Source organism: Gossypium hirsutum, chromosome A10 (genome assembly GCF_007990345.1).
Source record: "Gossypium hirsutum isolate 1008001.06 chromosome A10, Gossypium_hirsutum_v2.1, whole genome shotgun sequence".
NCBI lineage: Eukaryota > Viridiplantae > Streptophyta > Magnoliopsida > Malvales > Malvaceae > Gossypium > Gossypium hirsutum.
This window is the reverse complement of record NC_053433.1, coordinates 9325244-9341597: the sequence shown is the minus strand read 5'-3', so window position 1 is coordinate 9341597 and position 16354 is coordinate 9325244. Positions and strand designations below refer to the sequence as shown.

At 31.1% G+C, this 16354-nt stretch overlaps 1 protein-coding gene across 1 annotated transcript; it reads left to right on the top strand.

Annotated features, from left to right (window-relative positions):
* The first annotated feature begins 2599 nt into the window (after positions 1–2599).
* Positions 2600–14668, top strand: LOC107888823 (ultraviolet-B receptor UVR8). Its single transcript, XM_041079402.1, has 12 exons — positions 2600–3149; positions 4617–4803; positions 8919–9065; positions 10075–10156; positions 10711–10866; positions 12064–12237; positions 12768–12839; positions 13409–13480; positions 13643–13761; positions 13934–14019; positions 14109–14161; positions 14283–14668. Exons 1-12 carry the CDS (start codon positions 3050–3052, stop codon positions 14355–14357), a joined length of 1323 nt encoding a protein of 440 aa, XP_040935336.1. The 5' UTR covers positions 2600–3049; the 3' UTR covers positions 14358–14668.
* The last annotated feature ends 1686 nt before the right edge of the window (positions 14669–16354 follow it).

Here is a 16354-nt window from a genome sequence, read left to right as displayed (position 1 = left end):
CACAGGGATTGGTTATTTTGATCAACTTTCATTTTTTTTTGTGAACAGAATTTATGTCGTGGCAATAGTCGTGCCCACAACTCAAAATAGACTTGCTAAAAAATAAGTTAAATAAATTAGAAGAGTTGAAAATGTCTAGAAAGTGAGATAACAGAAATAAACAATTATATAAATAAAAAATATAATAAAACTAGAAAACAAATTTGAATTCTGTAAACAAAATTATAAAGCCTTAGCCCTAAATTCGGTGAATTCCTGTTTCTGAATTGATCCTCGAAAATCAGTTTTCTCCTCCAAACAATAAGCTAGTTATAGTGGCTAAGAACGTCTTAACCGCCAGACCTACAAACCAACCCTCATCGGTTGTCTAACTACGATACACGCATTCGCAATTCAAGACCCTGATAGCCTTTCGTTTTGAAGAACCTAACTCGGATCAATGGCCTCAATTGCGCGGGAGGTTTAAATCCAATCACTATCTCCCTTGACGAAAATCCCACTAGTCTGACCTTGCCAGGATGTACCAATTTGTTCTCGGAAATCTGAATACAACACAATCACCCGTCTTCCCAAATATACACCAAAACGACTCCACCCCAGCACATGCTTTGTATTGAAATCGAATTAACTTTAAGGGATGAATTTGGATTATCTCGATATTTCGGAGAGATGGTGAATACCGTTATGAAAGATTTTTAGTGCGGATTCATTCTCACAATTCTTGACCGGAAAGAATACCGATTTAAAGCTAAGTTAGAATTTTAGTGAAGTATGAAATTAATCATGCTTGGTTGGTGTATGAAAATGGTTTTTAAAGAAATGGTGGAAGTTGGAAAGGGAAAGGCTTAGAAAACAATTAAACAATTTTGTAAAGAAATAAGGAAATTGAAATGGAATGGCAGTATGCTTGATGACGCATGAAATTGGAAGGAAAAAAATAATTTCATTCAATTGCAAGTAAATTCAAGTGTCAAATGTGTCATTTCAAGTCTATCATACCCTTTTATTTATACACAAACAATACACTAAAATTAGCTAACCCACCTAACCACTCATTACATGAAATCAAAATGAGATTTTTCATTTCTAAATATGACTTTTACAAAGTAAAAAAAATCTTATTAGCCCTTAAAGATCTCAAAATTTCTAGTTTGACCCTTCTTTTATTGTTTGCGCTCCAATTTAGTCATTTTCTACTTGTTCTTTTATTTAAGCCATCCGAATTTCTTTCCTGGTAGAATTTTAATATAAAATCATCAATTAGAATAAATTAATAAAGAATTAATTGATTTGAACATGTAAAATATGCATAATAAACATGCTATCACTGGCGATATTCCTTTGACAGATAGCTTGAGAATGTACCTGGAGGTTCCAATTATTCGCATAAAGGTTACACTGTTCATTTGTTAGATTAGGTGATGAGATAGCTTAGTGATCGGAAGGGCAAGGTTTTGTCTCCTGCAGGTAGAAGATGTTAGAAAAATATGGACATCGCATATATAATAATAGTAATTACATCTTATTATTTACTATCATAATAGATTAGCCTAAATTAAAAGTGATCTAATTTAGTTAAGACTTATTGGGTTTTATTTATTAAATAGAGTCTGAGCTAAATCTGTGTAGATCTTTTAGTAACTAATTTCTAATTGATGATGGGCTGATTAGAAATTAGGGTTAAGATTAATGTGTTATAGTTATATATTAGGGCTATAGTCCCCAAATTATACCTAAGGTAACTTTTCTAATATCTTATCTTTAGAAAAGAGAGAGACACATTTTCTAGATTTCTTGTGTGCTAATTTAGAAGATTAAAACTCCATAATGAGTAGATTTCAAGAAATCAATTAATTCAAGTACGCTTCCGTATTTAATTTTATTTTTGACGATTTGATATGATAAATACTTATTTACAATTTTAAATTTATATCAAATTTTATTTTATGGTTACAACAGGAAAGTGTTAATATAGTAAATTACTTGTGCTATTCAACTTTATTCCCTGCAATCCACTTTACTTCCAGCCTTTGTTTGATGGTCTTAACAGTAATGTTTTTTTAAGGTAAGACTATGGAATACTCGAATAATCATTTGATGAGCTGGGATCAATGTTAAAAGGACCAAAGTGGGTCGAAAGGAATACGGATGGTCTGGTTAAATCGAAATCCAGTAGTGCCTCAATAAGGGGATTAATACGGGATGAAAATAGGAAAGATAGCTAGCTAGAGCTACGGGGTATTCGCAAAGGTTTAAAGTTAGCTAAACATTTAGCTATTAAACAAGATGGATGCCATGACAATAGTATGGTTATTTAATAAGCCATATGATAGAGTTCATCAGTTTAGTAATTTGGTGCAGGGTTGCTGGAACTTAATTACTGATGGATGGGTGACTATCCTATCCACCAGCAAGCCTCAAATAAATTTTCTTATTTCTCATTTATGTACAAAAAAATAATAATATTTTTACTCCTGACACCAAAATCATATAAATTCTAACTCAAATGCATTAAAAAAGTCTTAAGTAAAATAATATAATTTCTATCTCAAGTATATTAAAAAATATCAAGTGAGTCAACTTCGTAGGTAGGCAGGATATTCCAAGTGTGGGAGAGAGAGAGAGGAAGTCTAGTTTCTTCTTGTATATTCTTCATCTTCGTTGGCATAGTGTTATCATTGTCACAAGAGTCTCTGTTGTTGGTTTGGGCTCTTTTTTTTTTATTTTTTTTTAACTTCTTATAGTGCACATGTCCTTTCTCTGTCACTGTAAACAACCCTTGCCCTGGGTTATTTATGACTTTCCATCTCTATCTTCATTATTATATTTTTTTTCCTTTTTTTTATTTAACTAGTTATTCAAACTTTCAACTTTCAAACCCGTCATTTCACTCCCCATTTATTACTACTCTCTTTCATCTTCAAAAATCCTCTGAAAATATCTCCTGTTTCACTTTCTTCTTCATCAAGGCCACACAAAGATCTTCAAGAGATTTTAAAAAAATCCCACAAATTGTGTGGGTGGGTGGGGGGGGGGAAGATATATAGAAATGGCAGCAGAAGAGGATGTGCGTATGACTGAGGTCACTGGTCCATTTCGTCAGGTTCTTTTCATCTCGGCTGGTGCTAGCCACTCCATTGCTCTTCTATGTATTACTCCTTTCCTTTTGCCCCTCCTTTCTTTTTAATTGATTTCCAAGTACTTTTTTTTTTTAGTTTTTGTTGCTGATCCTTTTTTCTTTCTTCTCTGGGACTACTGAATTGGTCAAATTTGATAGGAATTACCCTCTTCTTGCACACTTCTGCTTACTTAATTTACTGAAATTAGAAATCTCGCGTAAACAGGCCACTCAGATCCTTTGTTACTAGCAAAAACTTCAATATACCTGGGAAATTATGTCATTTCGCATCATTTTAATGCTTTCGATCAATCAAAGTTCACAGATTTCCTATAAATATTTCATTTTGGATGAAACTTTTGGGATCCTTTTCTATCTCGTAAACGCTTTCTTATGTTTGCTTCTTCATACCATGACCAGATTTAGCTCTCCCTGTTAGCATCCCATGTTGTATTTTGGTATGTAATTACATGCATATGATGCTATATTTTTCAAATGACATCGATTTTCGTATTGACGTTTTTCAACCTGGTGGGAGTTGTCTTGTCTTATCTCTTGACTTTTAGGCCAATTTTGACATCAGCTATGACATGATTTCCACTGTTAAACTTTGGAAAATATCAGTAGTTGATTCCACGCTTGATTTTTCCCATGTAAACAATTGCATTAATCCTAGGAATCACCGTATTTTACTATATGATATAGTAATAAATTAATTTGAATCGATAATTTTTAATTACTTAGGGTAAAGAGGAGGAAATTCTTTTTTCTTACAAGAGTTTTTTCTCCTAAGTTTAAATTTATATTGATTATTTCTTATTTTATGTATAACTATTGAAATATATACATAGTAAATAAATTATGGTAGTTGAAGTGTCTTTTGCGTGCAGGAACAGTGTCATATCCTAAAACTTATATATTGAAAAAAATAGAGTTGAAGCAATGTAGGCGTACGGCTTGTCAACTGTTCAAAAACAGGAGAAATGAAACCTTTCAGTGGCTCTTAAGTTATTTACAGCATGTTTTTTATGTGAACAAACAGATCCATTACTTTCCTTTTGCATATGCCATAGAGAAAAGCTCTTATATTCTTGTTCTTAGCCTATATTATTGGGTGAGTGTCAAATACCATATGTCTAACCCAGATGTGTTCAAACTTTTTCCACTCTTGTATCCAAATAAGTGTCAGACACGTGTTGGATGCAAGGACTTAAAGTAAAACAAGGAATCAGAGAAATGTAGGCTGTTAGTTCTTATGGCTAAGGCCTGTACTATGCTCATGGATATGGATATTGTATGCCTAGTCTTAGTAACACATGTGCATGGCAACAGCAATGTTATTGTTGTACTAGGGTGCTGAAGATCCAGTTGAGAGCTTAAGTCATAAATACTATTGTCTTTATAAGTGCATCTCAAAGTCAAGATTCTGATATTAGTCATGTTGGTTTAAGTTCATAAACCTACTTGAGCGTATATCCTTGTTTTTGATCATTAACAGCTGGAAATATTGTTTGCTCATGGGGACGAGGAGAGGACGGGCAGTTAGGCCATGGCGATGCGGAAGATCGACTTTCGCCAACACGATTGAGTGCATTGGATGGACTTGATATAATATCTGTTACATGTGGAGCCGATCATACAACTGCATATTCACTGTCTCGCACTGAAGTGTATAGTTGGGGATGGTACGTTCTCTTTTCTTCGGTCTCTCAGGCTTACTTGTGCCTTTAGTTATTTAAGAAATCATAATATTTTTTTTAGTTAATTTTATTTCTTTTTAACACACTTCAGCAATTTTTCTATAGTTACACAAATATTATACCACTTTCCCTCTGTCTTATCCAAATCATCACGAATTTTTTTTAAAAATAATTCACCCCTCAAAATTGAAAATACACATTTAGAGAAGTAGATCCATTAGAAACAATCAAATTATACTAAATGAACTTAATAAAATAAGAAAGAGTAGTACATAACCGACTATAAAATGTCAACATCCTAAATATGTTCTATAAGAACCTGAAAATTACTCAAAACAATCTAGACTCGAAATAACATGAAATTGAAGCTAAAAGAACTCGACTTGAATGCTTAAAATCCATACCTAATTTGAATTTATTATAAGAAGTTAATTTTTTTTAAATCCAAATTTAAAAGGATTAAAACTTGAAATAATCTAAATTCAAAATAATTTAAATCCTAATAAACTTAATTCAAAATTATCAATTTAATAAGAGATAACTCTATTAAAAAATAATCCAAGATAACCTAAACTAATATTAAATACATATATTTTTTATAAAGTGTTAATTTAATAGAATAAATAACATGAGATGATATTATATTATATTATTTTTAGGGTAAAATATCAAATAGTCACTTTTATTTACCTCAGGTTATATTTTAGTCATTAAACCATTAATTGCTGTTAACGGTGTAATAGTAAGCTGACGTGGCACGTTAAATCATCATTTTAAACAAAAATTTTAGATTAAATTATACAATTAGTTACCATATTTTTTCGTTTTGAGCAATTTAATTTTTTTTGCTCTTTTAACTTTCTTTTTTTTTTTCATTCTCTTCTACATCTTTTTCTATTTTCCTCCCTATCTCTTTTAACTTAGTTTTTCTATTTTTTTCATTTGTTAAAACTTTTTTATATTTATGAAAAAAGAAAAGGCGAAAGTTGAAATCAAAATAAATTGGCTACACATATTCTCGCCCACAATTACAAACTCTTATCATTCACCATCGCTTTAACAAACCTATTTGGATCTCTCAATGATCTAGTCCACAAGCTCGCCTCTCTTGAAGACCTTACTAGTCGTGACTTATGGCAGTCTATCTTTGACAAAGTTTCTCGAGCTCGTTCCCTTAATCTCCTAACCAACCCTCACGATCACTTTATCTGTCTTATCTACAAATTCTCGCCTTTTCGAAATTACGTTGTTTCACGAATTCTTCAAATGAGCTCTACACTCTCAATGACTAAAACGTCCATCATATAAACTTGCCCTCAAGTTTACTCAAGCCAGTTTGGTCCTCTTCGGTTCATCCATGCTTGACTTCTCATCAAGTTTGCTTGGGAATATCCAAGAAGTTTTAGATTAATTTTATCGTTTGCTTAATTTTATTCGTCAGAAAATAAGAACAAGAAGGGAATAATCTACACGATTCTATAAAAGTTTGGAAACAAAAAAAATTTGTTTTGAATATAAATATTTCAACTTATGTTTAGATTTGATTAAGGATATGGTTTTTTATATTGATTAATTAGATCCAGTTTTAGTTTCAAAATTAGGCTATATTTAAATCGATATTTGATTAAGAATGATTATTTGGTTTTAGGTTAAATTCAATTTAGGAATCATGTGAAAGAAATAAATACTTGGTTTATTTGGTGGGTAAAAATTATGTTTCTACAGTGAAAAATATGAGGAGAGAAAAATAAAAGAGAAGAAGAAAATGAAAACAAATAAATAAAAAGAAAAAAATAAAAGTATAGGGGCTAGTTTTAATAAAAGGAAAATATAAAAAAACTAGTAAAAAGAAATGGAAAAGGGAGGGAAGCAGAGGTAGAAGGAGAAGAGAATGGAATATAAAGGAAAAAAAAAAGAAAGTTCAAGGAACATAAAAGAAAAAAAATTAAATTGCTCAAAATAAAAAAATAGGGATCAATTTTATAATTTAATCTTAAATTTTCGTTTAAAATGATAATTTAACATGTCACGTCAGCTTACCGTTATACCGTTAACGACAATTAACGCTTAGTGACTAAAATGTTACAATATATTAACATAAGTGACAAAAACATAACATTTCAAACATAAGTGATCAAAATGTAATTTGAGACAAACAAAAGTGACTATTTTGGTAGTTTACCCTTATTTTTATAATTTCATTTATTTTATTTTTTTTCTACTATTAGAGTTTTATGTTTTTAATACTATGGTTTTAAATTATAACATACGTGTTTATTTTTTAAATTTCTTAAATAATATATTTTATAAATTTTAAAAAAATATTTGCTAATTAAATAATAGTTGGTTTAATTTTTCAAGGAAAGTCCATTAATTTTGAAAAACAATTGAGGTAATAATATGTTATGCAATTTTTTAAATAGAATTTTTAAAAGATATGACCAAATTAATTAATTTTACTTTTATTATATACTAATAAATTATATTATTAAATAAGTTATTATTATGATGTCAATTTAATAATATAATTAACAATAAAGGGTATTTTCATTAGTTAAAAAGTTTTTCTAAATTAAATATATATTGTATTCTGGATTAATAAATAATTTTCATTAATATAATTAAATTTTAATTTCTATATTTATTAGTATGTACTATAAATAGATTTTTTTATCTATTACGTTAACAATAATTCCATAAAACCATATGTTATATTACTTATGTTAATCTAACTATATGATTTAGTATAAGTTATATTTATATTCACATAGGCATACATATTAATAAATAAATTATATAATAAGGAAAATTATATATAGGAGTTTAAAATTTTATAAGCAGAAGTTAGAGAATAACATGTGATTGTAAGTACGGTAAAAAAAATAAAGTTTTATAATAATGGATTAATACAGTAATCCTTGTCAATTCCTTCAACTAATTTTTTTTAAAAAAAAATAGCAAAATGCAAAAACATCTTTAATCTTTAAACTTTAAGCCCAAAATGAAATGACAAATATTCAAAGTTTTCTGAACTAGATTAGTAATTAAATTAATCAGGTTATTAGTTCATCGGTTCAATTAGTTCATCCGATTCGATTAAATAAATTATTAAAAAATTATAAAGATAAAAAATATATATTAAAAATCTAGTTCAACTGATTTTTTTGCCTGTTTCAATTGGTCCGTAACTATTCTCGAATCAATCAGTTTAATACTCAATTCCTGATCCAGCCAGTCTGATTCAAACAACTTTGTAAATAGTAAAACTCCAAAAATTTGTTTGCCGATCTCTCTTTTGATTTTTTTGATTGTTTTGCCAATCTCCAAAAAACTTCTTTGAAATATCAAATGTCTTTTTTTTTGCCAAATCTCCATATAACCTTTCTTTTTCTTAACTTGTATTTCTTTTCCTTTTACTGGTTTTTAAAATTTTTTTAATTATTTATCCAAATATAGCATTAAATAATTTTATAACTCTACAAACAAAATTAAGAGGCTGACAAATGTCTTTAATTGATATCTAAAAACATATAGTAACCTTTGAACCCTGCCTGTGCTTGTGGTATACCACATTGTTTCAAATAATTATCGGTTTTTTAGATTCAATTCAAACTTTAGAACAATGTTTAAGTCTTTGATTCAGAGGTTGTATTTGGTTTCAAAATATATTTTCCTATCCATTTCGTCTCCTGTTTGTTTTTTCTTTTTTTAGAAAAAATAAAGAAATCATAAATAAAATTAAAACTAAGAAAATGAATAAAAAAAGTAAATGAAAGACTAAATAAAATGGATATGACCTAAATTAGGTCTTAAGCCCAAAAGTCGTTTTGGACTCAATACTCAAAATAAAATCTAAATCCTAAAGTCATTCCGACTAAAAGATCAATTCATAAACCACGCAAAACCATCCATGCTACTAAGGCACAAGCTTTTTGGTAGCATATTGTAATTTCAAAGTTAATATTACTAAATATCACAGTCTCATAAGTTAGTAGTTTTTGAATTCTCAAGTCCAACAGTAACATCTCTTATTGTTGAGCACAATGTTTTCTATTTTCAACTCTTATTAAATGTATGTTTCTCACTGTTACTGGTACCAGGGGTGACTTTGGAAGACTTGGTCATGGAGATTTTAGTGACTTATTCACTCCTCAACCCATAAAAGCATTACATGGTCTGAGGATTAAACAAATTGCTTGTGGAGACAGCCATTGTTTAGCTGTGACAATGGAAGGCGAGGTCCAGAGGTATGTTTGGTTTTTACCTTCTCTTCCTTTTATTTGATTTTTTTTTTAACTATATGATTATAGATATATGTTTGATGTTTTGTTTCAATTTCTTTTAGGGTTAAAAACGATTTTATTTTTAATAGTTAAAAATGGTTAACTATGTTGATTAGTGCCTCGAGTTTTAAGTTTTGTAATTGCATGGAGATGCTACAAATAGTAGTTTGAACTTGAAGTGGCCAAGCTTGGGTATCAAGCTTATAATGCACCTATTATGGTGAACAAAAAGATTGGTAAATATTAGTTATAGCGGTCCTCATGAAGTAGGCTGTCATGTAAGCAAAGATAGTTCAAGAGGTCATCTTGTAGTAATTAAGAAATCACAGCAACTTTGACCTCTGAATGCAATTAGGGAAGATCCATAAGAGGGCTGGAATGCATGAAATTAAATGTAAAATTCTTTCATTTTAGAAAGCATTCATTCCATGCAGGAGACAATCTACAAGAAAGCTTTAGTGTGAAAACACTTGAGATGTAGGGTTCAATATACATTTTACTTGATTCAGTTATATATATGTCTTCCCATTTGCTTATGAAACTTTTAAATTAATGAGAAAACTGACATTTGTCCCATATATACAATGATGTAAACAATGATGAACCTAAGGCTTTTGTTGCTACATCGGTATGCGCCATGGTTACACTATGACCTTATCATTAGATCAGGGGAAAAAAAAAAAAAACATATCTTCTTTTTGGTAGTTTCATCTATACCTTCTCCTTTTGGATGAGTCTGTCTGTCTGACGGTGATCACAATTTCTTGTAGAACTATGATTCATATGATTAAATTTCAGAATTGTTATGTTTTGGTTGAGCAACATGTACCCGGAAAAAGTTTTATTGCCTTTTGAAGTAGTTTGTTCCAACTTTTGCAATTGCTTCTTTCAATTTATGTTTGTGATTGCTCTTATTATTGATTTTTTTTTTTACCTTTTTTGTAACGTTTTTTATTTTGGAATTTAATTGAAGTTGGGGAAGAAACCAAAATGGTCAACTTGGTCTTGGAAGCACTGAAGACTCTCTTGTGCCTCAAAAGATTCAAGCCTTTCAGGTATTACTTGTTACCAGGTTGTCCTATATCTTATAGTCATCTGATGCTCCATTCTTCATTGTTTGTACTTCAGCATTAAAATAAAAAAGCCTCTGCCTGTGCATCCAGGTTCCTTGTTTTGTTGACATTCACAATATGTGTATTTATAAGCGTATAATGAATTGCATCACACTCAAAAGCTATATTCTACAAGATTTTAAGTTAATCAATGTCAACAATCTAGGATTTCTTATTGGAACAAATTGGAAGTTGCATTTAGCATGTAATACTAGCCAGAGAAGAAATAGATTTGTAAATTACTTTTGAGTTTATGATGAAAAATATACAATTATTTGAAGGAAACATGTTATCAGGACTATTCAAATTCAACAGTCTGAAATTTTTAAATACAGTTGTATGTTTGTTGACAGTTTGGTTAAAATCTTTGAAATCTCCATCAAATTTCTTGCTTTTCTTCAACTTTTTAATTCTGTCTTGATACTTCAATCAAGCTAAAAGTTGCATATGCACTTTGTTGAAGTGATTATCACCTTGCATTTCCATGTCTGTTGAAGGGTATTTCTATCAAAATGGTTGCTGCTGGTGCTGAGCATACCGCTGCTGTTTCAGAAGACGGTGCACTCTATGGTTGGGGATGGGGACAATATGGAAACTTGGGCTTAGGTGACAGAAATGATCGCTTAGTTCCTGAGAAGGTTTCTACTCTCAATGTAAGTCAAACTGGTACTATTTGTTTGGCATGTATCCTTAAAGTATCAATGATGAGATTCTATAAAGATGATTGACCATCCTTAATAAATATGCAAGGCAGATAACTCATAACATCTTGTTTTAAGGTTATATATAAGTTGATATATGATTTATGGAAGTTTGCATCTGGTGCTTTAATTTTTTTGTCCGTGGTATTTATTGCTTTTAGTCTTCAACTATTTAGTCTAAATTTCCTTTTTCTTTCGCATATAAGAATGTAGCCATTTTTTGCTTGTGTTAGAAATACGAGTTCTTTCATGCTCAACTTCTCCTTTCATAAACAGAAAATCTTTCAGAAGATATTCATTATTAGCTGTAGCACTAAGATACCTAATGTAACAAATTTTTTGTTATACTCAAATGATATACCACTTTCAACTAAAGTATTCAATTAAGCTATAGGCCATATAGCATAATAAACTTCCCAAACATGTCATGTATCAAATCTTTTTTGGTCATGTATACATAAAAAGTTAAAGACTTGTTCATCATTCAAATTAATGATCAAGAGATTTTTACCATGAATAAATATGTTAATACAAGCTATTGTTGGCCATAAACAATAATGATTTAAGATAAAAGAAAGCACTACAAGTAATTGTCACTTGAGTAAAAATTCTAAATAACAATCCCAAACATGTTTTCAAAAAAAAAAAAAAAAAGAAAACAGATGAACCAAGAATTAAAATTTTTCATCAAGAACAAACTCACAATCTTGATTTGCCATTAAGAACAAAGATAAATCATATTTCAAGTCTATTTCCAAGACCAAGCATTTTATCAGTCAATCATTTACCAAGAATAATTTTATACATATCAAAACATAATTAGTAAGAGGCAATAATAACAAAATTCAAATTTTGGAAAGAATAAATTTGAAAATTAAAGCTAAATTCTCATCTTTCCCATGAAGAAGCTGTTAGCAACCAAGGTAGCATTTTGAAGGAGCGTTTATGTTTCTCAAAAATAATTTAACCACTAACATTTATTCAAGAACATGTATTTTTGAAGAAACAATGATGAGACCAGAATATTTCCAAAACAATTTAAGGCAAAATATTATGTTTTTAAACTACAAGCTCATCTTAAACAAGATATTCAAAGTTAACAGCCTTAATTTCCATGTTTTCTGTTGTAGTAAGAATTTTCAAATGCAGGGAGAGAAGATGAATATGGTTGCTTGTGGATGGCGGCATACCATATCAGTCTCTGATACTGGTAGATTATACACTTACGGGTGGAGCAAGTATGGTCAACTAGGACATGGGGACTTTGAGGATCACCTTGTTCCGCATAAGGTGGAATCTTTAGCTGACAGTTTTATTAAGCAGGTAAAATATTTCCATGTTTACAATCTGCAATGTTTCTTTATTCAAAGTAGGATTTTGTTTGTATTTAGGATATATTTCGGATTTAGGACTTATGTCAAGTTTTTATGGTTTTGATGGGTTATTCTTCCAGTGTTGGATTAAGAATTCTTGAGATCTAGAATATTAACTTATCAAGTTGTGAGATTTTCCCTCTCCCTGGGTTCTATCAATTTACCTTCTTATTTCTCCTGCTCTCTCCTTAGTTTTCCCTTTGGTCTTTAGGTTTCTTATGTTCATTCCTTGTTCTGTATCATCAATTCAGCATAGTGAGACTTTAAGATTATGTACAGGTACCAGCTAGAATTATTCTGGTGATATCAGACTTCATTGTGTAGGATTCCCCCCCCCCCAAAAAAAAAATCATACCATTTTCTTAGTCATACTCGATACTTTTCATGATATTTGATGCATATTGTTTCTGTCAAATATATGTTGGGTTCAAAAGTATGTTTTAAAATACTTCTGTTGCATTTTGGTTTGAATCCTTTTAGATAGCAGGTGGATGGAGACATACAATGGCACTCACATCTGATGGAAAACTCTATGGCTGGGGATGGAACAAGGTTTGAAAAAATCAAGTTTCTTAGTTTATATCTTTGAAATGCATTGTGTTGTCATTCTGTTGTGATATTATTCTGTTTGTTTGCTAAAACATTAATCGTGAACCCGTTTTATATGTATTTGAGGCCTCTAAGCATCTTTTTGTTTTGGTAGACATGCATGCACCCCTGCAGATGGACCCCTTTTGTTGCTTCAACTCTTCATTTTTCTTGAAGTATTCATGTCTGGCAGTTGTGTCCAACATATGGATAAAGGATATGACCTCCAACTCCAAATATATAGAAAAACTTAGACAATTGTTTAAATATATAAAGGACACTAACCTAAATTCAACACCTAGACCATAGTTTGAGTAACAAAGGATGGACTTGTCTGCACGATAATAATTTACTGTTGCATTTGTCTAAGGTTTTATGATATGTGTGACTAAATTATGGTTATGAATGCTTGTCAAAGGTTCAGTAAGTAATTAGCTTTTCCCATTTATGCGTTTTCTTCATTGAGTTTTATTTGTCCAGTCTTTGTCTGCAGTATGTCCAACTATTGATTAGATTTTCTACCTCATTTACAGTTTGGACAGGTGGGGGTTGATGACAACGCTGATCATTGCTCTCCAGTGCTAGTTAAATTTCCTCATGAGCAGGCACTTTCTTATTACTGTAGCTTCGAATATTAAGATAGGCAATGAGATTGGTTTCAGTTCTTTCAGAATTTTCTTCTTTTGATTTCTCATCGAGAGGTATTTCCTCTTTCTACGATAGTGGTTAAGCAGTCTCTTCTCATATGTATGTCTCTTTCTTGGCAGAAAGTAGTTCAGGTTTCATGCGGCTGGAGGCACACACTTGCAATTACTGAAGAGAAAAATGTCTTCTCTTGGGGAAGGGGTACAAATGGACAGCTCGGGCATGGAGAATCCACGGACCGGTAATCACATTTCCATATAGACTAGTGATGACCAGGGGACAGGAATGTTCCAAAGATTATAGAACAATGTGCCTATCATACACACTTTCAATTTGTTTCACGAAATTAAGAAAAATGTGCTGTTTAGTTTGGTGGTTGACCAAGTAGTCACAATCTCTGTTCTTGTTATCAGGAATGTTCCGAAGATTATAGAGGCTTTGAGTGTTGATGGTTCAAGTGGGCAACAGATAGAATCTTCAAAGCTGGATCCATTGTCAGGTGCTGTATAATTAATTACATTGGACATCCTTCCTGCTTTGCTTTCTGTTTTTTTGATAATTCCATGTTCTATATGTTTGTGTGGGCAGGTAAAACCTGGGTTTCTCCAACCGAGCGATATGCAATTGTTCCCGATGAAAGTGTAAGTTGTAACGAAATATAGTTGAATTCTGGAAACGCTTAAACGCATATTTCCAGCTACAAACATCTTGGTTTTATTTTTCCTGCAATTTGGTTGTCTGCTTATGGTAATGTGGATGCAGGGACAAACGGTTCATTCGGGAAAGGGGAATGGGGGTGATGTGAGTGTCCCTGAGAATGACGTGAAGCGAATATGAATGTAATTCCTCTGAAGCAGATTGAGTGGTCGTAAACTATGTGGATTCAGTCCGAAGAAAAGAAAAAAAATGCGTCAATCGTCTTTTAACATATATATATCATGCAAGAATAAATGCGATGATGTGTTCATGCAGCAAAGCCTATAAGTTGAGAGGCGTTTGTAAGGTGAGTGTGTTGTTGTTGGTTATTATTACTACTATTATTATGAGGTTTGTAGGCTATGTTACTACTGCTTATAATTTTCTTCAGTTGTTGAAACACTACAATCAATATGGCTGTTTTAATAGTATCCATTTTCATGGTTTTATTATGTTTGGATTGTAGATTGCAGTTTCTATTTGGATTAATCGACCAATTTTTCATATTTTCTTGGAGAAAATGAAGTTGCTTTTTATGAAATATAAAATAAAATTGTTTTACAAAATAAAAAAAAAGTGCACATTAAAAAATAATACCAATGATAAATCTTGCTGTTGTTTGGAACAGTATATTCACAATCATACTGATATCAACTTAAATACTTCCTGTAAAATAATACCCCTCGGAAAACCTGCAGATTTCTTCAAGAACGCTGTTTTTTCTCAACACCGTTTTATTTTATTCCAAGTTTCATAGTATTCAAAATATTACTTTCTTTTTCAGTCCGATGAGGGAAGAGGGATAAGGTTTTTTAAAATTTGAAATTTTACTTAATATCAATATATAATCTAAATTAATTAAGATTTTTAAATTTTAATTGTATAAATATGTTTTAAAAATAATTAAATAAAAGTTATATTAGTAAAACAATACTTGAAATAGAAATTCAAGTTTGGATAGAATTTTAAGGATTTATTCTCCTGTGTCTATTTGGATCTTGATTTGAGAATTGTGGTTTATTGTTGCTGTTGAGATTCAACTATGGAGAAGGAGATGATTGGATGGGAAAGAAGAGTTTTTGCTTTTATTGATAGATCCAGAGTCACAAAAATCGGCATATGAGTACTGTCTGGTAGGATATTTTTTGACGGTTAGTGTTATTCATTTTTTGGCTATGAGGAACACAGTGACGAATTTGTGGCATTTTTTAGGGGGAGTTCAGATCTCGGATTTTGGGAGAGGAGATATTTGTTCAATTTTTTTCATGAAATAGATATCAAGTGGGTGATAAATAGGACTCCATGGACGTTCAATAACCATCTATTGGTTATCCATTGGTTAGAAAAAATAAAGATTCGATACAAGTCCTCCTGATTTTCTCGACATTTTGGATTCAAGTGTATGATTTGTCTCCAGGTTCTTTTTTGGGAGATTGTGGCAAAACAATTGGGGAATTTTATTGGGAGATTCTTGGTGTATGATACAAAACAATTAAATTGGGGAATCAAGAACTATCTCAAAATCAGAGTTGAATTAGATGTTATAAGACCTCTGAAGGAAAGGAAGAAAATCATGGTATCTTCATCAAAATTCACTTATGTGAATCTTTTATAAGAAAGGCTCACTTTATTCTATTTCTTGCATGGATGTTTGGGCTATAATGATAAGTTTTATCCAGTTAGGTTGTGCCGAGGTGGGAATGTGATGGAATTTGCCTCTAAAAGCTTAGACAAGGAGAGCTACCACAATGAATAGTGTCTAGATTTGGGAGGAAGGAGATGAGGAATCTTGGGAAGCAAATTTGAATAAGCAAGCTTTGGGGAGGGATGAGATAAGGAGAGAATCGTGGGTGAACATCAATCCAATCTTGGGTTTTAATTTAGAAGGATTCCCAAATTGTGTTGAATTGAATAACGTTGGATCTTTTAGTGCTTTAGGCCGGGTTGATTGTTGGAAAAATCCTGGCTTAAAAACGGTGTTCTTGCACAGTGGAAAATTAAAATTTTGAAAATCGACTCGATTTGTGATATTTATAGCAATAATCCTTAACTGAATTTGTGCTTGTGTTTTCGGCTTAGCGGACATTCATTGTTCCTAGCTTTCAACCAAGCGATTTTCTTCACTATTCTTATACCAC